Genomic DNA, 21727 nt, shown 5'->3' on the forward strand with positions numbered 1-21727 from the left:
AAAAAAAAAAAAAAAAGTGATTTATTTATTTAAATAATAGGTCATCAAGTTGGGCACCAGGTGTGTCCATATCTGGTTTTAACATCTACTCTACGGTCCATATAGCCTCCCAAGCCAAGACCTATATGAATATCCGCCATCAGATGGCAGTGTTAAACTACATTTACCCTGTAAACAAATGAATGAGAAGAGTGATCAAATCAGGCATCTGATTTAAATAACCCTATAGACAAATCATCAGCTGTATTTACATGGACTTATAGTAATTTTGTAGTGGTGCCAGGGTATGATATCGTTTACAATTAGGATTTGTGTAATGCCATTATTCATATCACGGAATAAATGACCATTTGAATAGACGTTCACTGTTCTAAACCATAACAAAAGGAGAAAAGGAGAAAGGAACTATTTATTTAACAGAAATACAAAATGTATCACCTTTTGTGATAGCTTATATGTGTCTATATGATATAATATACAGTAAGTTTAAAAATAAGAACCATATTTGGAAGTAATAGCAGACCAACTACAATGTAAACAGTCCATACATAGGCTATGTGCATATATGACGCCTGCGCCAACAAAAATAAAAAGTCTCAACCGGTCTGCCATCAGCACATACTGTAATACAGGGAAAAAAATATATTCAAAAACCCTACTAGTTCATAACCAGTACACAAGTAAAAACAAACATAGGACAAGTTCTGACTGTGCCTATGGGGCCTGAGAGATCTGTCACGTTGCCCAGGAGTGGGAGTATTTCTCACCAAGCTGCATTTAGCCATGTATGTATTTATTTATTTACAGTGATAGTGGCTGAGGCTATGGGGACCTGAATGGAAACAATAACAACACATCAAAATAAATGTGTTTAACTGCCAGCACAAAGTCCAATCACATTGGGTCACATTTGTGTTTAAAGGCTCTCTGGCTCCAGGCAGGTGTGCTTAGCTGGTTTGCCTCTAAGCAAGGAACCCAGAGATACCGAAGTGCTGCTAGTTGGCCGGAGTGGGGCTTCACTGTAAACTGTAACAACACCCTGCTCTTCAGCTCAGAGTCCTGAGACATCACTAGCCCTCCAGTTGCTCCAGCAGGGGGTTGGCTTCACTCTCAGGGGTCTTGACGCTGTCCGTCCTGACTATGCACGTTGGGCGGTGGTGATTCAACATGATGATCAGCTGCTGCCGCTCATGCTTCAGCTCCTCAATCTGAGCTTTGAGTTCAGAGTTCATCACCTCTAGTCTCTCCGATTCCTGAGACAGTGGGGGCAGGAAGATAATTACTTATTCCTAGAAAACTGGAGAATTATTTCACATTTCATTAAAGAAAAACCTCTCACCCTTTGTAGATAGTCTGTCCTCTCCTTCTTTTTGTTTCTACAGCGTGCTGCTGCTACTTTGTTTTTCTCTCTCCTTCGTTTCCTCCTGTCTTCTTCCTCATCTCTCTACATTAAAGGAAAATGCAAACATATTTTAAAACCGAACAAGGTGGAAAAATGGACCACGCAATTATATTTCAACTGCAGGAAACAATCTAAAAGCGGGTTACTTGTTTTAATGATAATTCTGTCCAATAGGTGATGCTATTGGTCAACATTAAAGGCCCAGTGCAATCAAAAACATGATATTCTGTGACACACCAAAACATTGTTGAATAATAGTAAAGACATCAAAACTATGAAATAACACATATGGAATCATGTAGTAACCAAACCAGTTTTAAAATACATTTGAGATTCTTCAAAGTAGCCACCCTTTGCCTTGACAACAGCTTTGGACAACCTTAGCATTCTCTCAACCAGCTTCATGAGGAATGCTTTTCCAACCGTCTTGAAGGAGTTCCCACATATGCGGAGCACTTGTTGTGTCTACTTTTCCTTCACTCTGCAGTCCAACTTATCCCAAACCATCTCAATTGGGTTGAGGTCAGGTGATTGTGAAGGCCAGGTCAACTGATGCAGCACTTTATCACTCTCCTTCTTGGTCAAATAGCCCTTACACAGCTGTTGAAAAACAAATGATAGTGGGACTAAGTGCAAACCAGATGGACTGGTGTATCGCTGCTGAATGCTGTGGTAGCCATGCTGGTTAAGTGTGCCTTGAACTCTAAATAAATCACTGATAGCGTCACCAACAAAGCACCCCCACACCTCCTCCACGCTTCACGGTGGAAACCACACATACTCTGAGTCTCACAAAGACACGGCAGATGTAACCAAAAATCTCAAATTTGGACTGATCAGGCCAAAAGGTCCGATTTCCACCGGTCTAATGTCCATTGCTCCTGTTTCTTGGCCCAAGCAAGCCTCTTATTATTGGTGTCCTTTAGTGGTTTCTTTGCTGCAATTCGAGCATGAACGTCTGATTCGCACAGTCTCCTCTGAACAGTTCATGTTGAGAAGTGTGTTACTTGAACTCTGAAGCATTTATTTGAGCTGTAATCTGAGGTGCAGTTAACTGCCGATTTCTGAGTCTGGTAACCAATGAACTCATCCTCTGCAGCAGAGGTAACTCTGGATCTTCCTTTCATGGTGGTCCTCATGAGAGCCAGTTTCATGACAGCGCTTGAAGGTTTTTGCGACTGCACTAGAAGAAATTTGGAAAGTTTTTGAAATTTTACGGATTGACTGACCATGTCTTAAAGTAATGATGGACTGTCATTTTTTCTTTACTTATTTGAGCTGTTCTTGCCATAATATGGACTTGGTATTTTACCAAATAGCCTTACCTACCTTGTCACAACGCAACTGATTGGCTGAAACGCATTAAGGTAAGATATTCCACAAATTCACTTGAATTTGAAATGTATTCCAAGTGTCGACCTCATGAATCTGATTGAGGGAATGCCAAGAGTGTGCAAAGCTGTCATCAAGGCAAAGGGTGGCTACATTGAAGAATCTCAAATATATTTTGATTTGTTGAAAACATTTTTGGTCACTACATGATTCCATGTGTGTAATTTCATAGTTTTGATGTCTTCACTATTATTCTACAACGTAGAAAATCATAAAAATAAAGAAAAACCCTGGAATGAGTAGGTGTGTCCAAACATTTGACTGGTACTGTATGCATGCATGTCAGCGGAGGCTCCTCAGAGGAGGAAGGGGAGGACCATCCTTCATAAAAATAAATGTAAAACATTTAGACAAAACTATACTAAATAGATTCACATTTCACCAAATAATTTATTAAAACACACTGTTTTGCAATGAAGGTCTACAGTAGCCTCAACAGCACTCCATGGTGTAGCCGGAGGACAACTAGCTTCCCTCCTCCTCTTGTTATATTGACTTCAAATACAAAACCTAGGAGGCTCTTCGTTCTCACCCCCTTCCATAGATTTAAACAGTAATTATGACAACTTCCAGAGGACGTCCTCCAACCTATCAGAGCTCTTGCAGCATGAACTCACATGTTGTCCACCCAATCAAAGGATCAGATAACTAATCTAGTACTGAAAGCATAAGATACAGCTAGCTAGCACTGCAGTGCATAAAATGTGGTGAGTAATTGACTCAGAGAGAGAAAGACAATAGTTGAACAATTTAACAAATTAATATTTTCAAAAATGAAAGAGAAGAGAGGAGTGTCATTTTTCACGATCAGGTTCACTTACCTAGCAGGCAAATGCAGCTGGCTAGTATAGCCTACTCAAACACCCGGCTCAAACAGAGGGATACTATGTTAGCTAACGTTAGCTGGCTATGACTATCCAACAACATACCTCCAAGTCAAGGTAAGCTTTTGGTTTTATTAATTTATTGCCACCAGGGCCCGTCGGTGTAACTGCCTACTGACTAAACATTAATGTTACTGCATGATTGTAGGAGTTTTTTTTAGCCTGCTCACATACAGCTGATGTGTTGTGCATTGAAGTCCACAAAGGAAGGGAAAAAGGTGAGAGGAGAAGAGTGCATAGAGGCGAGAAGGAATACAACGTGGTGTTTATGCATGATCAGAGGTGTATTCACTCTGCCAATTCTGTTGAAAAACATTTCTTAAAACGGAAGCAAACGAAACGGGGATAAAAATAACTGAATTCGTCCTATAGAAACTCTTGTTTGGAACTGTTGGACTAATGATTACACCCTAGATAAGCTAGATGCAGGCAAGAGTGTGCAAGGCAGTATTGAATGTGTCACTGTCCATGTGTCACTGTGACCTCAAATTTATTTATTTATATTTATTTATTTAAGTTTTAGCAAATTCATGATGGCTATAGGGAACATTTGACTATCATGTAGTAGGCTGAACTGGGTGAACGGAATATGAATGACAGTCATCCAATATTCTGTAATAGAAATTATGCCATGCTCATAAATAAAAATAAAAAAAAGTTGTCCTCCCTCATCATAAACAGCACTAACCACCAATGGTACGTATTTCCACACTGCGAGGTTGGAATAATATTGTGAAATCCGGAAAATGCTATTTAAGTATAAGAACGGTTGGAAAATACATCTCAGCCTGCTTTGGTGGGTTTGAGTTTTTGCCTGCCTGGTAGTGATGGGATGGTTGATAGCACTACTGATTCGACACAACATATCGATGCTCGTATCAAAAGTAAAAATACCACGTGATGATGACATTGGAAGCGTTGGTGGTCACACTAGCATCTGACAGGTGTCGTAACAGAGAGCCGATCACTGCTAGCAGATTTGTATTTTTATCTAGACATTTCACCTTCTTAGCAGGTGGAAAGCTACTGTAGCTCAGGGCATAGCGCCATAAGGTAGAATAATCTATTCTGAAATTGTAGCACACCATTGAATCTTGAGTGCCTATTTAGAATTGTCTTTCTCAGTGATTGTAAATTAAACAGCCAAAGCAATGTTGACAAGCAGTTACCACGTAATAAATTACGTACAAAGCTTAGTTTGATCCCTCCCTCAGTGGATCCCGCTGTGGCTTCCAAGACATTGAGCCCTGCTGGGCACTATTTACAGGGTTAATATAAACATTCTTCTCCAGTTCTCACATGACAGGTGGTTCTGCCTGTACAGCAGCAGCAATTGAGTCTGTGGTCTTAATGCACAGGAACGAATCCCTGTTTGGATCTTCTTTTTTTTCTTTGAAACACTTGTTACATTGTATTTCTAACTTTTAAATCAAGTGTTTTGATAAGCATAGGCTGTTCTGATTTTTATTTAACATCCGAAATCATACAAGAGACTGTGGCTCCATTGTAAAAAAACAAAAAATAAATAAATATATAAATATATATTACATACCCGTTCAATAGTTTAGGGATACTTAGAAATGTCTTTGTTCTTGAAAGAAAAGCACATTTTTCATCCATTAAAATAACATCAAATTTATCAGAAATACAGTGTAGACAATGTCGATTACAGTGTCGATTACAGGCTCAAAATGGCCTACCCCTTCACAGAACAGCACAAACTGTCTCTAACCAGAATAGAGAGAGGAGTGGGAGGCCCGGTGCACAACTGAGAAAGAGGACAAGTACATTAGAGTGTCTAGTTTGAGAAACAGACGCCTCACAAGTCCTCAACTGGCAGCTTTATTAAATGGTACCCGCAAAACACCAGTCTCAACATCAACAGTGAAGAGGCGACTTCAGGATGCTGGTGTTTCGATAAAATAAAAAAATAAAAAATGACTGTTTTCAGTTTCAATTATTTTGGTTGAATGCTGTAACACAGAATAAAACGATTAATAAAAGTTCCATGAATGCCCAATACTGCTTATCACATACAAACTATAATTTATTCACTTTAATAAAATATTTCAGTTGTGCATTTTATTTGATTACTATTTCATTCCAAGCAAGTCATCATCTCATCTCTGTGGAGCTGCTGCCTGTGCTGTCTGACAAAGAAGAACTACAAAATAGTGATTTAAGTAAATAAGGCATACTTTTATGATGGCTGAATACCAACTATCAATCACTTTGATCGTGCATTTTCAGGTAAAGAGACCTCGAGAAGCATCAGCTGCTCTCTATGTCCTCACGATTGCGAATTCTTGTCTCTTCCATAGCAGTCGTAAATGATACACAGACCAAGTAGATGCGCTATGGATTATGGTCATTGTTGTTAATTACCACAGTTTAATACACTAAACTATGTAGAATATTGGCCTGTTGGAAACTACAACTCCTTACAGTTCAAACGGGATTGGATTTATTTCTAGAGCAATGTGCACATGGAGTTCAAAGAAGAAGAAATAACTAAATGAAATTCAAATAGTTGAACTGAAGTCAGTCAATAAGTTGTTTAAAACCCGAAAAATAACCGACATTTTGGTGGAATCACCAACCATGGATGCACAGTAAAAAATGAAATACATAAACAGGGCAAAAAGTTTGTTTACCAACGCTCACGCCTATCCATTGCCCCACGACATTTTGATAGAGGTAATGGGAAAACAGGTTTATATAAACAGCACCCATGCTGATATGTATTCCCGACCAGTAGATCTAAGGTGCACTGTGTTAAAAGTTCAGTTATTAACAGTTTTTCGGCACAAATGAGTGAAAGCCCCAAAGGCATTAGTTACCCATCACTACTGCCTGGTGTATTCACCAGGCGGTAAATTAGTTAATAGACCAATAACAAAAATAGTTCCAAACCTCGACGCAAATATCAGATAGTTTTCCGTTTTCCCCACCCCAATCAGACCACTCACAGACAGTCCTTGCAAAATTCTTGCTTGATAAGTTGCTCTTCGCTAAAAGAGGCTATTTTTGTTTCTTTTTGACCATTTTAATTGAAAACAATCACAGTAAGGTATTTAATTGTTATCTAGAAATTATTTGATATTGAGATAAAAACAGCTGCATTGGACCTTTAGGTAGACACTTAAGTCCCTCTGAGGTCTGGGAACAAAACATTATGTTTTCAAACTCAAACTTCTGTGATGGTTAGAAAAGTTAGAAAAAACAAAACAAAAACATGAATGGTCTTAAACAGTAACATTACCTGAAAGATATCTGAATTTCAACTTCTGACAACATCTTCAAGAACCAAAGCAAAACTTTCATTCTCACCTCTGTTTTGATGGTTAGGGGCCTCTTCCCTAGCTTGCCCAGGAAGTGCAGTGGAGAGAGCATGGCCCCCAGTTCCCGGAGGTTGGCGTATTTGAGCTGGTCAGTCAGTGTGGTGTAGGGGATCCCTGCCAGGGGACCCAGGCTGGGCAATGAGCCGGCTGTCATCCGAGGATCTGGGATTGGTCCCGGCATCATATAAGACCCAGCCGTGACCACAGCTGATAGGAACAGGGACAAAAGGGAAGGAAAATACATTAAGAAAATCAAAGACGTGGATTGAAATGTACAATTCACCACCTTGTCCCCATGTTCTGAATATTTCACAACATTTTGCAGCTGTACCAGAGTAAAAGATCTGAATACATTTTACCCAAAATATTCACATTTCAAACCTGCTTCTAGTTTTGGTATAGTAGACAGATAATTGGTTTACTTTCATTTCAGTCTGCTAAAGGGCTTAAATGTGTCATTTCCACGAGTGCACCTGGTCTCCCTGGCAGCCTTCTCTAATGAAATGTTGGCATGTTGCAAAGCAGGAGGCCGAGGCTGTCTCCCATTAGGCCATTTTATTATTTCATCTCTCTTTTTTCTGGAATGTATGTATACTCCCATTTACAGAGGTCTTGGCAAGGATCTATGTGGGTTTTTTTATTCCCAAGAAGGCCAAGAGAGGTACACAACCCTGCACAAAAGTAGACTCAGACACGTTCCACTTTATCCCACGGAGAGCTACAGACTGCCATTGCCAACAAACATCCATTTCCCATGTTTTCTTCCATATGAGCCTTTTCTCCATGTCAGGGAGGTGGAATGTGGCTGGAGAATCTCAGGACAATGTGGCCAACCCTGGTCCTCTGATAAAGGCCTTCCTCTATCCCTTCTCCTCCTATTTTGTCTGACTAAACTGACACTATCCAAGAGCTATGGTGTCATACTTGTTCACCAGCATCTTGCCTATAAATCTGTTTTGTTTATAACTGTAGTGATATACAGTGCATTCGCAAACAGACCCCTTCACTTTTTCTACATTTTGTTACGTTAGAGCCTTAATCTAAAATTGATTAAATAAATATTAAAAAATCATTAATCTATACCCTATAATGCCAAAGCGAAAACAGATTTTTTGAAATTTCTGCAAATGTATTACAGATAAAAACCAGAAATACCTTATTTACATAAGTATTGACACCCTTTGCTATGAGATTTGAAATTGAGCTCAGGTGCATCCTGTCCCATTGATCATCCTTGAGATGTTTACAACTTGGAGTCCACCGGTGGTAAATTCAATTGACTGGACATGATTTGGAAAGGCACATGCCTGTCTATATAAAGGTCCCACAGTTGACAGTGCATGACAGAGCAAAAACCAAGCCATGAGGTCGAATGAATTGTCCGTAGAGCTCCGAGACATGATTGTGTCGAGGCACAGATCTGGGGAAGGGTTCCAACAAATATCCGCAGCATTGAAGGTTCCCAAGAACACAATGGCCTCCATCATTCTTAAATGGAAGAAGTTTGTAACCACCCAGACTCTTCCTAGAACTGGCTGCCCGGCCAAACTGAGCAATCGGGGGAGAAGGGCCTTGGTCAGGGAGGTGACCAAGAACCCGATGATCACTCTGACAGAGCTCCAGAGTTACTCTGTGGAGATGGGAGAACCTTCCAGAAGGACAACCATCTCTGCAGCACTCCACCAACCAGGCCTTTATGGCAGAGTGTTCAGACGGAAGCCACTCCTCAGCAAAGGGTACATGACAGTCCGCTTGGAGTTTGCCAAAAGGCACCTAACAGAGACTCTCAGACCATTAGAAACAAGATTCTCTGGTCTTATGAAACCATGACTGAACTATTTGGTCTAAATGCCAAGTGTCACATCTGGAGGAAACCTGCCAACATCCCTAAGGTGAAGCACGGTGGTGGCAGCATCATGCTGTGGGGATGTTTTTCAGCAGCATGGACTGGGAGACTAGTCAGGATCAAGGGAAAGATGAATGGAGCAAAGTACAGAGAGATCCTTGATGAAAACCTGCTCCAGAGTGCTCAGGACCTCAAACTGGGGGCGAAGTTTCACCTTCCAACAGTGACCCTAAGCACACAGCCAAGACAACGCAGGAGTGGCTTCGGGACAAGTCTCTGAATGTCATTGAGTGACTCAGACAGAGCCAGGACTGGAGACCCGAATCTCCCCATCCAATATGACATAGCTTGAGGATCTGCAGCAAAGAATGGGAGAAACTCCCCAAATACAGGTGTGCCAAGCTTGTAGTGTCATACCAAAGAAGACTTGAGGCTGTAATCGCTGCCAAAGGTGCTTCAACAAAGTACTGAGTAAAGGGTCTGAACTCTTATCACATCTCTTTTTTTTCCAATACATTTGCAAATGTCTAAAACCCTGTTTTGGCTTTGTTATTATGGGGTAATTGTGTGTAGATTGATGAGGGGAAAAAACTACTTAATCAGTTTAAGAATAAGGCTGAAACGTAACATTTGGAAAGAGTCTAGGAGTCTGAATACTTTCCGAATGCACTACGTTTCGCAAGGACATCTGCTTCTATTCCCAGGAGAGTAGCAAGTAATTAATTTGGTAAGATGACAGATAGGGTATAGTATATAAACACAGCAAAAGAAGAAACGTCCTCTCACTGTCAACTGCGTTTATTTTCAGCAAACTAAACATGTGTAAATATTTGTATGAACATAACAAGATTCAACAACTGAGACAAACTGAACAGGTTCCAAAGACATGTGACTAACAGAAATGGAATAATGTGTCCCTGAACAAAGGGGAGGGTCAAGATCAAAAGTAACAGTCCCTATCTGGTGTGGCCACCAGCTGCATTAAGTACTGCAATGAATCTCCTCCTTGTGGACTGCACCAGATTTGCCAGTTAAAGCTGTGAGATGTTACCCCAGTCCTCCACCAAGGCACCTGCAAGTTCCCAGACATTTCTGGGGGGAATGGTCCTAGCCCTCACCCTCCGATCCAACAGGTCCCAGATGTGCTCAATGGGATTGAGATCCGGGCTCGTTGCTGGCCATGGCAGAACACTGACATTCCTGTCTTGCAGGAAATCACGCACAGAACAAGCAGTATGGCTGGTGGCATTGTCATGCTGGAGGGTCATGTCAGGATAAGCCTGCAGGAAGGGTACCACATGAGGGAGGAGGATGTCTTCCCTGTAACGCACAGCATTGAGATTGCCTGCAATGACAAGCTTAGTCCGAGCAATGACAACAAGCTCAGTCCGATGATGCTGTGACACACCGCCCCAGACCACGATGGACCCTCCACATCCAAATCGATCCAGCCCAGGTCTCGGTGTAACGCTCATTCCTTCTATGATAAACGCAAATCCGACCATCACCCCTGGTGAGACAAAACCGCAACTCGTCAGTGAAGAGCACTTTATGCCAGTCCTGTCTGGTCCAGCGACGGTGGGTTTGTGCCCATAGGTGACGTTGTTGCCGGTGATGTCTGGTGAGGACCTGCCTTACAACAGGCCTACAAGCCCTCAGTCCAGCCTCTCTCAGCCTATTGCGGACAGTCTGAGCACTGATGGAGGGATTGTGCATTCCTGGTGTAACTCGGGCAGTTGTTGCCATCCTGCACCTGTCCCGCAGGTGTGATGTTCAGATGTACCGATCCTGTGCAGATGTTGTTACACGTGGTCTACCACTGCGAGGACGATCAGCTGATGGTCCTGTCTCCATATAGCGCTGTCTTAGGCGTCTCATAGTACGGACATTTTTTTGCCCTGGCCACATCTGCAGTCCTCATGCCTCCTTGCAGCATGACTAAGACATGTTCACGCAGATGAGCAGGGAGCCTGGGCATCTTTCTTTTTGTGTTTTTCAGAGTCAGTAGAAAGGCCTCTTTAGTGTCCTAAGTTTTCATAACTGTGTCCTTAATTGCCTACCGTCTGTACGCTGTTAGTGTCTTAACGATGTGGTGGTGTGGGGACTGTGCTTTGGCAAAGTGGGTGGGATTATATCCTGCCTGTTTGGCCCTGTCCGAGGGTATCATCGGATGGGGCCACAGTGTCTCCTGACCCCTCCTGTCTCAGCCTCCAGTATTTATTCTGCAGTAGTTTGTGTCGGGGGGCTAGGGTCAGTCTGTTATATCTGGAGTATTTCTCCTGTCTTATCCGTGCCCTGTGTAAATTCAAGTATGCTCTCCAATTCTCCTTTTCTCTTTCTCGGAGGACCTGAGCCCTAGGACCATGCGTCAGGACTACTTGGCATGATGACTCCTTGTAGTCCCCAGTCCACCTGGCTGTGCAGCTGCTCCAGTTTCAACTGTTCTGCCTGCGGCTATGGATCGGTTCACTGTGATTACTATTATTTGACCATGCTGGTCATTTATGAACATTTGAACATCTTGGCCATGTTCTGTTATTAATCTCCACCCAGCACAGCCAGAAGAGGACTGGCACCCCTCATAGCTTGGTTCCTATCTAGGTTTCTTCCTAGGTTTTAGCCTTTCTATGGAGTTTTTCCTAGCCACTGTGCTTGTACACCTGCATTGCTTGCTGTTTGGGGTTTTAGACTGGGTTTCTGTACATCACTTTGATATATCAGCTAATGTAAGAAGGGCTATGTAAATACATTTGAGTTAACGACCGTTCCACAAGTGCATGTTCATGAATTGTTTATGGTTCATTAAACAAGCATGGGGAACCATGTTCAAACCCTTTACAATGAAGATCTGTGAAGCTATTTGGATTTTTATAAATTATCTTTGAAAGACAGGGTCCTGAAAAGGGGACATTTCTTTTTTTGCTTAGTTTAGGTTACACTGTAGCTCACTTAACAGTGTCTCAATATCATTTGTTTAAACAAAAGCATTTTAAAATTAACTGCTTGACTCTAATTTTTTTTGACTCACTCATTTGTAAGCTTGCATCAGCCATTCATTATTTTGCTACTACTCAATGCAAAGGTTGCCATGAAAATCAACCTGCTCTAAAAATCAAAGAGAAGGTGCGTAGAGAGAGGTAGCCAAGAACAGATAGATACCACAACTCTCCCAAGGATATCAGAGCCTGTTGCATGCTGCAGACAAGACCACTGTCTGATTTCACATTTCCCACCACATTATGGACTGAAATGGACTTAGATATACTCACAACACTAACTAAATAACAACCCTGGGGTACAACCTGGGTAAAGAATCATATTAGCGTATACCTTTGTTCTGAATGTACAGTATCCTTCCAAAAGATCTAAAAAATAGAAATAGCTTGAGCTCAGCAGGATATGCAAGCATTCAAGTAATGGCTGAGTGAATGATGAGGAAAAACAAACAGAACAGAAACTGTTTTCTTTGTTTGGAAGTTAGCATGCCATAGGATGCCATTTCCATCGCTATTCACACAGCCGTAACACATCTGGACAACAGGAACACTTATGTGAGAATACTGTTCATTGACTACAGTACAGCATTCAACACTATTGTTCCCTCCAAGCTCAACACAAAGCTCTGGGTCTGGACACCACCCTCTGCAACTGGACCCTGGACTGCCTGACGAGCAGAGCACAGGCTGTGAGGATTGGCAACACCTCCTCCACTCTGACTCTTAAAGTTTCCTCGGCCCTCTGCTGTACTTCCTATACACCTATGACTGCATGGCTTTGCATGACACTAATTCCATCAAGTTTGCTGATGACACCACAGTTATAGGCCTGATAACTAACAAAAAGTCAGCCTACAGGGAGGAAGTAAGTGAACTTGCAACCTCTCCCTCAACATCAGCAAAACAAAGGAGTTGATTGTTGACTTCAGGAAGCGGGAACATGACCTGACTCAAATGAACGGGACTGCAGTAGAGAGTCAGCAGTTTTAAGTTTCTCCGTGTCCACATCACTGAGGACATGACATTGACCAACAACACCACCACTCTTGTCAAGAGGGTGCAACAGCATCTCTACTTCCTAAGGCAGCTGAAGAAATTCACATGCTACCCGGGTCCTCTCCATATACTACTGCTGCACCATCGAGAGCGCCCTGACTGATTGGAACGCGGCCTGGAACGAAAATTGCTCCATCCACGACCGCAAGGCCCTCCAGCTTGTGATGAAGATGGCCCAGTACATCACTGGTACCGTGCTCCCACCCATCTAGGAAATCTACTCAGAACGGTGCCTGAGGAAGGCCCTCAGCATCATTAAGGACCCCACACACACCAGCCACAAGCCGTTCACTCCCTTACCATCAGGCAGTCGGTATCAGAGCTTGAGGTCTGATACCAACAGGCTCAGAGACAGTTTCTATCTACAAGCCATCAGATTGCTGAACACTAACTGGACTGACCACCTGCACAGACTCTCCAGAAATTAGCGCACACACCACACACCCACACACACACTCCTATTATGATTGCTAAATGCTGCACAACTTAAACACTTGCCTCCCAAACCCCCCTTCTCCAAAACGTGTAAATATTGGACTAAACATTGTGCCTTCCTGTATTATACTTATGCTAAAAAATGTATTCTGTTGTACTGAGCCATTTACTTTATGTCTGTATTTTTATATTTTATTATTGATTATTCTTGTTGTGAAGGAACCTGCAAGTATGCATTTTGTTGGACGGTGAATACCATGTGTATCACGTACATACGGCTAAAAAAACTTCAAACTAGTAAAAGAGTGTACAGTAATCCAGACATCAACTAAAACCCAGGATACATTGATACAGGATGTCCTACCTCTGACCCAAATAATATAAAGTACTGAAGGTTTCCTTCAAATGTCTATACAGCTTGGGCCTATGCCGTTTAGTCGTACAATGTTGAGTTGCAATTAATGGGACCCAAGCAAAGTAAGTCAATAACCTCACTCTGGGCAAGGTACCAAGACAAGTAATTCGAGGTTTTTATGTATTTGCATGCAAGTGTAGCCTGTTTCACTCAAGAATATGCTAGCCCTTTCTACCTGCCCCCTCCCTCCACCACCTAACTGCCCTAATGTGCAACATTAAATCTACCAACAGCTTCCATTTGCCCTCCTTTTACAGCAAATTCTGTTCAACTAAGTAAATAATTGACTAAAATATTACCATTGATTACCACAGATACAACCCAATTTGACATACCTACTCATTCAGGGTTTTTATTTTTTACACATTGTAGAATAATAGTGAAGACATCAACACTATAAAATAACACATGGAATCATGTAGTAACCAAAAGTGTTAAATCAAAATATATGTTATATTTTAGATTCTTCAAAGTACCCACCCTTTGCCTTGACAAATTTGCACACTCTTGGCATTCTCTCAACTATCTTCATGAGGTAGTTACCTGGAATGCATTTCAATTAACAGCTGTGCCATTTTAAAAGTTAATTTGTGGAATTTCTTTCCTTAATGTGTTTGAGCCAATCAGTTGTGTTGTGACAAGGTAGGGGTGGTATACAGAAGGTAGCCCTATCTGGTAAAAGACCAAGTCCATATTATGGCAAGAACAGCTCAAATAATCAAGGAGAAATTATAGTCCATCATTACTTTAAGACATGGTCAGTCAATTTGGAAAATGTCAAGAAATGTATTCTAGTGCAGTCACAAAAAACATCAAGTGCTATGATGAAACTGGCTCTCATGAGGACCGCCACAAAAAAAGGAAGACCCAGAGTTACCTCTGCTGCAGAGGATAAGTTCATTAGAGTTACCAGCCTCAGATTGCAGCTCAAATAAATGCTACAGAGTTCAAGTAACAGACATCTCAACATCAACTGTTCAGAGGAGACTGTGTGAATCAGGACTTCATGGTCAAATTGCTGCAAGAAACCATTACTAAAGGACACCATTAAGAAGAAGAGACTTGCTTGGGCCAAGAAACACGAGCGATGGACATTAGACAGGTGGAAATCTGTCCTTTGGTCTGATTTTTGGCTCCAACCGTCGTGTCTTTGATCGAGTAGGTGAATGGATGATCTCCACATGTGTGGTTCCCACCATGAAGCATGGAGGAGGTGGAGTGATGGTGTGGGGGTGCATTTGCTGGTGACACTGTCAGTGATTTATTTGGAATACATGGCACACTTAACCAGCATGGTTACCACAGCATTCTGCAGTGATGCACCATCCCATCTGGTTTGTGCTTAGTGGGACTAACATTTGTTTTTTCAACCGGACAATGACCCAAAACCCACCTCAAGCCTGTGTAAGGGCTATTTTACCAAGAAGGAGAGTGATGGGGTGCTGCATAAGATGACCTGGCCTCCACAATCACCCAACCTCAATCCAAGTAAGATGGTTTGGGATGAGTTGGACCGCAGAGTGAAGGTAAAGCAGCCAACAAGTGCTCAGCATATGTGGGAACTCCTTCAAAACTGTTGGAAAAGCATTCCTCATGAAGCTGGTTGAGAGAATGCCCCGAGTGTGCAAAGCGGTCATCAAGGCAAAGGGTGGCTACTTTGAAGAACCTAAAATATATTTTGATTTGTTTAAATTTTTTGGGGTTACTACATGATTCCATGTGTTATTTCATAGTTATTTCTTCACTAATATTCTACAACGGAGAAAATAGTAAAAAGAAAAGAAAAACCCTGGAATGAGTAAGTGTGTCCAAACATTTGCCTGGATAGATAGAGATAGAGAGAGAGAGAGCTAACTAACAGAATATATATTGGTATGTCTTAGCAAAACCTGTCTTAGCCTGCTTCACCTTATGTGCAGAACGTGATTCAATGTTTGCTATGTGGTGCACATTTTGATTGTACCAGACTGAAACCCATTTTTAAATCAAGAAAATACAAGCAAATGTCCATCATTTTGTCTCAGCATATAATTAGTTTCAGTTCTAAAGTTCCTCAAAAGGAAAGTACCAAGCCCAAAAACCTGGAAGTAATATGTGGAACTCCTCTGGTATTGTTGAAACTAGTACTGTTATGGTGTTAGTTGCAATGCTACATGATAATGACCTTTGTGGCAGCTTTAGTAACCTATGCAGTAGTCACATACTTCAACAACCAGGTCTCTGTAATGGTTTTTTTATGCAACAACTGTAATGTGCGTCTATATACAAAGCCATAAGAATGTGCAGACAATTTTAATTAACAATAATACAAATATCTCCATAGCACAGTTTATGTGCAGGCTAACTGCAATTACACAGTAATTGCAGATATCTAAGAAAATGATCTAATAGATGTATTGTTGTCCTTGTATTAGAGACAAATACATATTGGTAATTTATTTTAATGCCCTGACCAAGTTGCTCTGGATAAGTGCATCTGCCAAATGAACAAAATGTATATCTTAATGTAATGTCCTGTGGTCCTGTAAAGCACAGTTACATTGCATTCACAAAGAAACATGTTTTCTCCCTCCCAGTGAAAGTAAGGAATGAATGGTGAACAATAAGGCAGGGTTTATGAGCAATCCTATGTCTCATGTCAAGACGCCTTTGGAGGTTTTCAATTGAGGACTGTGTACCTGCAACCTCACCATTCATACCAATAATCTATGTCCCAATAAAGGCAGATTAGAAAATGTAATTAAATTGAAATGTGTATTATATGAATAAGAACGATACAAATGTGTTCATTACTCAATGATTTGGGTATGCAACAGGAAAAGTTGCAATACTAAAACAGAAAGTGAAAAAATAAAGAAACCTTTAACAGAGAGCTGAAAATAGTTGGGAAATTAGCATTATTACCAGAAGCCGATTTTATTTTACAGAAAAAAATAGATCCATTGTAAACAGTAGGCTACCTACTAAATTGATACATTGTCAGAATTCCATTACGTATTTGTAAAACTCCTGAAAGCCCGTGTTTACACAGCAACAAGAAAAGTAAACCTGGTTAATAATGATACACTTGAGTCATGACTCATTTCAAAGCATTAGTTATTATTCAGTATGGCATGCATGTTATGTAACGGACTTTTGCAGTGATGAAACGTTAAACCAATTATACATGTTCGTTCAGGAAAAAATTAAGTTGCAGAGAACCACTTTATTGGGATGAATAAACGTGTAGGTCTGCAAGCGTGCATACTAAACAGATGAAAACCATTGAGTGTAAAGTTATGTCTCGTGAAGAACGTTTATAAACTCCATAAATGCTTAAATTAGGCTATTGCTGCCCAATCCAAAGAGAACGAAAGAACGGGATTGCACAATTGCACGACTGTGCACAATTGTCCACTGAAAAACTCATGAATTGTACACATTCGCAACTCAAGTGTGGCGCCCCAGTATAATAAATGTTTCTCGACTACGAAAATATATTACCTGATTTTAATCCCGAGTGCAACAGTTGTCCTTTCGTCTTGTCAGCTGAAGGTCGAGAGTATATTTTAAAAATTGGAAACCGTTGCATCAGCCCGTTTAAATAGTGATCCCTATCTGGGAGGATTTGGGAATGCGGAAATGAGTTATGCCAACTAGACGTAAACTGGGATGTAAAAAGCACAGCTCAAAGTGGGAGCAAGAAGTGGGGAAGTCCTATCCGTCCCTCCCCTAGAAACCAGAAAACAAACCCCTCCACTGACCCAGTGCAGAACAGGACAGACCCTGTCGTCTGCCCACGCACCTCAATTGGGATTCCGTGTGTAATTTACACCTGCCGTTAATGCCTATAAACGCCATTTTTGTTTGAATAATTCCCTATATCAATACTCTCACCTTCTTTTCCAGAGACAGAAACACACAGAGAGAGAGAGAGATCTTTTCTACAACAATTAAGAGAAACTACAAACAAGGGGAGCATCCAGATCAAATTCAATGCGGGTTGTTTCTAGATGTTATGAAATGCATTAATTGTGAAACTCGATGGAGCAACACTAGCTGGTATGTGTGATGTTTAACAATCAAAAAAGCACCCAACATCACTTTGAATGAATATTTAATGTGAATATTTATCAATAAGCAATCAATGCTCATTAACTTTTTTTATTTGACAAACAAGTCCAAATCTGAGGTAAAAAAATAAATCATCATAAATTACATCTTGATAGATATAGCACTGGATGTTTTCATGGAAAACTCTAAACATTGTAACAATGAGGTCAAATCACAGTGGATGACATTGAGGTATCTATGTGAGTACTGAACATGGATGTTTACTTTAACACAACATTCATTGCTATTGATATACTATTCCCATTGAAGCACAAAACCATACAGTCAATTCCACAATACAGTTTACCAGATCAAACATAAATGAACATTATTTGGAATTCCTCGGCATGCGTTAAAACCAGAACATACTTCATCCCCATCTGTAAAATGTATAGCCGTGCTTTTAGCTACATCAATTGTATCTGGAAGAAGTTTATACTTGCTTAGTCAAGTAACACATTTCATTGATGTAATCCTCAAACTGATGTGCTGACACCACAGCAAGTCTCTGATATCTTATTACAACTGGGGATACCAACTGCAGTGATCCACCAATCAACTCCTGATGCTTACATTATAAGGCCAACAGGGTTGGAGACTTGAGGATATCAACAGATTCAGCCTTGCCCACTCCACTTTTGCGACCGTCAAACCCCTCTCCAAAGGAGTCGAGCTCGGGACAGGAGAATGTGAAAATGGTCAAGTAGCTGCTACAGGTGGGGGTCGAGGTCACAACAGGAGTGCTCAGAGGCTCTAGGTCGTTAGACACAGATTTGTACAGGGTTTCCCAGTCCGTAACCCCAAGGGAACCGCTCAGGTCAATGTCTGGTACAGAGCGGGCAGTCTCTGTAGGGACTTTCTCCTCCATGCTGGGCAGCAGATTGTCCAGGAGCCCCTCCTTCATGTCCAAAGAGGGCTCAAGGTCGCAGATGTTTACTTCAGCACTGGCACAGAGTAGGATGTTGGAGTTCCCAGAGATGGCTGTGGATGGGTCACTGGGAATGTCCATGTCCTGGAGCGAGGGGGCTTCCTGGGCACTGTCCTCATGGAGCTTACTCCCTTCTGGGCTGGGGGGCAGCTCTGGAGACCCACTGGGCTCCAAGAAGATGGAGTCCAGGTCTTCTGCAATTTGGCACACAGGGTTATGAGTAGCAAGGACAATTTCGAGCCTCTCTTTCTCTTTGAGGAGATTGGCTATCTCAATTTGCAGAGCTGTTTTGTCTTCCTCCAGCTGATCAGTCTCCTTTGGAAAACAAAAACAAAATGAGGAACACAGCAAATGTAAACAATCATAACTGTAGATTACTGTTTAAAATGATGGTACTGTGATTAGCATGATGTCCAAGGGTTAACTTACAGCTTGCAGTGTATCAGTGAGTTCCCTCCGTCTGTTGCGACACTTGGCTGCAGCCATTTTATTCCTCTCTCTCCTCACCCTCTTCTTCTCTTCTTCCTCTGGAGAAAGCTGTGAGATTCAGAGAAAAACACTTGCACCTTGAATAATCTGGCCATTTAATCTCCAAATCTCAGACTTCCATTGCCAGTTCCCCCTTTCTATAGTAGCAAAAGCATCTTTCTCTGCAATGCGTCTAAAAATAGACCGTTGTTGCAGACTCACTGTGACCTGAATATAAATGAACTGCCTGAGCTTGGCACACAGCCAAATACACTGCTCTTGGGGAGCATGCAATGCTGCTGCACTGTTGGAAATGAAGATTGATTTAGATGTTCACACAAGTGAATGTGTTTCATTTTATTTGCAATCTGAAAAGCGCTAACCAACCTGTTCGATTTTCCCCTTTCTGCCAGTGTTTTTTCCCCTGCTCCCGCCCACTTTGGGTGTTGCCTGGCGAGAGCTCTGCACTTCATTGGCTTGCTTGCTACCCAGAGATGGGGAGACAGATGTTATAATAGTCGGCTGGACCATCCACTGCAAATCTGGGGTAGTGGAAATTGCAGTCACTGTTGGAACAAATGAAGTGGCTGGTATATCCATGTCTGGGCAGAGCTCCTGCAAAGTTATATATTATCACAGTTATTAATAATTTACCACTAATGATTTTTATCACAATTTCCTTAATTATTTTACTGCACAACAAGTCAGTCATTCTAAACACATGTTATTCTAATGACAGAGACATAAGGTAATTACCCCATTTGTATTGGGGATGTCTGTGACTTTATGCTGCATTGTCATAGCATGTATGAACTATGTATGGGTTTTCTTAAAATATAACTAGCCATCTAAAAATAGTCTCCCCGAACCAATATTTGACTTTATCATTGCTACTGACGTCAACACTGACGCAGAGATGCTGTGAAGTCTCCGGAATGGATTTATTTTCTCAATGAACCGCTGCATGGACACGCTACATATTTGGCCTGAGGACTTGACAATAATAATACACCCAATTTTCATCCACAGGCGTGTTATTGCATTTTCAATATTTCACTCTTGGATTTTGGAATAGGAAACAGGTATTCATAACATAAATATGAATTATATGGTAAAATCATGTACCTCACTTACCCACCCATACGCTGACAATCTCGATAAATAAATCAATGATTTCCGATTATTGATTTCACACACATTTATATTAATATACTATTGATTAACAATGATAAATGATGAAAGTCACCCACATTTAATTAATAGTCGTTGACATCGTTGTGTGTGAATATTATTATCATTGCATCACATACATCACCACTTGATTCATTCATACCTGTGCACTGCTCTCTGACGGCGAAGCTGAGGACGTGGAGAAAGAGTCATCTTGCGTCTTCTGATAGTACATCAGGGTGTCCCCGACAGGAGATTCTGTGCTGCAGCGAGACATTGAATCGAATTCAGAGTTAAGAAACATGTCTTAAAATATCCTCAGCTAATAGAATAATCGGCTTGCTCGTCAAATATAGTTTTTCTTCAGTTGCATCTATTCCAGGTTTATACCTGGTAACTGATAGACTCGTGTGCAAGCCCCTCCTTTTATAGTCTGCCAGACTTTTATGAATGAACGGAGGCTATACCATCTCTATGGAGGGGAGCCACAGGACAAAGAAACACACATTTAGCATATTTTTTAACATTGGCCAAATGCTCAATGTCATATGACTGAGTTGCTAAAATGTGTAATTTCCCCCAAGTTAAATATAATGTATTTTTTCCACATGCATTTATCCAACAAATACCAGAGAGAAGTGGGTAGCGTGTAGCATGCCCATTCATAAATTCAGGCACACGGACTCTACTGATTTTGTGAAAATAACAGCACATTTTAATGGCCATATAATGCAGTTGTCTCTATCTGAATGAATTGGTTTACAGCGCACTATATGACATTGGAAATATACACAATAGTTACTGCTTAGAATTATTGTAAATGTTATGTACGTTTTATCAGGCAGCAGGATAATTATTGGCCACTACAACTAAAATGATCTACACACAAGAACTGATAAATCTGGTTGTGTTAGTTCTAAAGCTATTTTTTATTTTGTTTAATTACATAATATAATGGCAGTATAGTATTAGACTACGCCATTAATATAACGAGTACGCCATTCTCGCAAAGGATGCATTCCATATAAGGACACTGATGTCCTAGAAATCAAATATTTTCTTCATATAATTTTTTTAAACAAAAACCTTTTTACGGCTCGATCGACCAGTAACCATTGAAGAACATGATTTGTATTTTCATTTACGTATTTAGTACTTATTATTACTAAAAGAAAACGATGTCATGTCGCTGAAAATTAAATGGAAACTAAGTAGAAACTGTATGGTGATTTTTTTAAAATCATTATGACCCCGCGCGCGTTGCACTTGCAAAAAGTACTGAGAAGCGAAGAGATCACGTGA

General features: G+C 41.0%; 2 protein-coding genes across 3 annotated transcripts; both read right to left on the reverse strand.

Annotated features, from left to right (window-relative positions):
* Window positions 1–326: 326 nt before the first annotated feature.
* jdp2a (Jun dimerization protein 2a) lies at window positions 327–17431 on the reverse strand. The gene is made up of 4 exons (XM_021584848.2): window positions 17251–17431; window positions 7009–7226; window positions 1340–1444; window positions 327–1253 (listed from the first exon to the last, which is right to left on the reverse strand). Exons 1-4 carry the CDS (start codon window positions 17336–17338, stop codon window positions 1071–1073), a joined length of 594 nt encoding a protein of 197 aa, XP_021440523.2. The 5' UTR covers window positions 17339–17431; the 3' UTR covers window positions 327–1070.
* Window positions 17432–17846: 415 nt separating this feature from the next.
* Window positions 17847–21720, reverse strand: fosaa (v-fos FBJ murine osteosarcoma viral oncogene homolog Aa). Of its 2 annotated transcripts, none has more exons than XM_021584845.2 (4): window positions 20589–21720; window positions 19643–19870; window positions 19217–19324; window positions 17847–19102 (listed from the first exon to the last, which is right to left on the reverse strand). In XM_021584845.2, exons 1-4 carry the CDS (start codon window positions 20727–20729, stop codon window positions 18434–18436), a joined length of 1146 nt encoding a protein of 381 aa, XP_021440520.1. In that variant the 5' UTR covers window positions 20730–21720; the 3' UTR covers window positions 17847–18433. The 2 variants fall into 2 exon arrangements, with proteins under 2 accessions (XP_021440520.1, XP_021440522.1); XM_021584847.2 differs by having other exon boundaries at window positions 19643–19821; window positions 20589–20704.
* Window positions 21721–21727: the final 7 nt, after the last annotated feature.

The sequence above is a fragment of the Oncorhynchus mykiss genome, chromosome 25 (genome assembly GCF_013265735.2).
Source record: "Oncorhynchus mykiss isolate Arlee chromosome 25, USDA_OmykA_1.1, whole genome shotgun sequence".
Classification (NCBI taxonomy): Eukaryota; Metazoa; Chordata; class Actinopteri; order Salmoniformes; family Salmonidae; genus Oncorhynchus; species Oncorhynchus mykiss.

Excerpts from the sequence above, each read along its gene's own strand:
- jdp2a (XM_021584848.2), bottom strand. The coding sequence starts at position 17,338 with ATGCAACGGTTTCCAATTTTTAAAATATACTCTCGACCTTCAGCTGAC. Across the intron at positions 1,445-7,008 it reads CCCTAACCATCAAAACAGAG|AGAGATGAGGAAGAAGACAG; the intron begins GTGAGAATGAAA and ends CCTTTAATGTAG. Across the intron at positions 1,254-1,339 it reads GGACAGACTATCTACAAAGG|GAATCGGAGAGACTAGAGGT; the intron begins GTGAGAGGTTTT and ends CCACTGTCTCAG.
- fosaa (XM_021584845.2), bottom strand. The coding sequence starts at position 20,729 with ATGTTTCTTAACTCTGAATTCGATTCAATGTCTCGCTGCAGCACAGAA. Across the intron at positions 19,871-20,588 it reads CGTCAGAGAGCAGTGCACAG|GAGCTCTGCCCAGACATGGA; the intron begins GTATGAATGAAT and ends ATAACTTTGCAG. Across the intron at positions 19,325-19,642 it reads GAAAGGGGAAAATCGAACAG|CTTTCTCCAGAGGAAGAAGA; the intron begins GTTGGTTAGCGC and ends TGAATCTCACAG.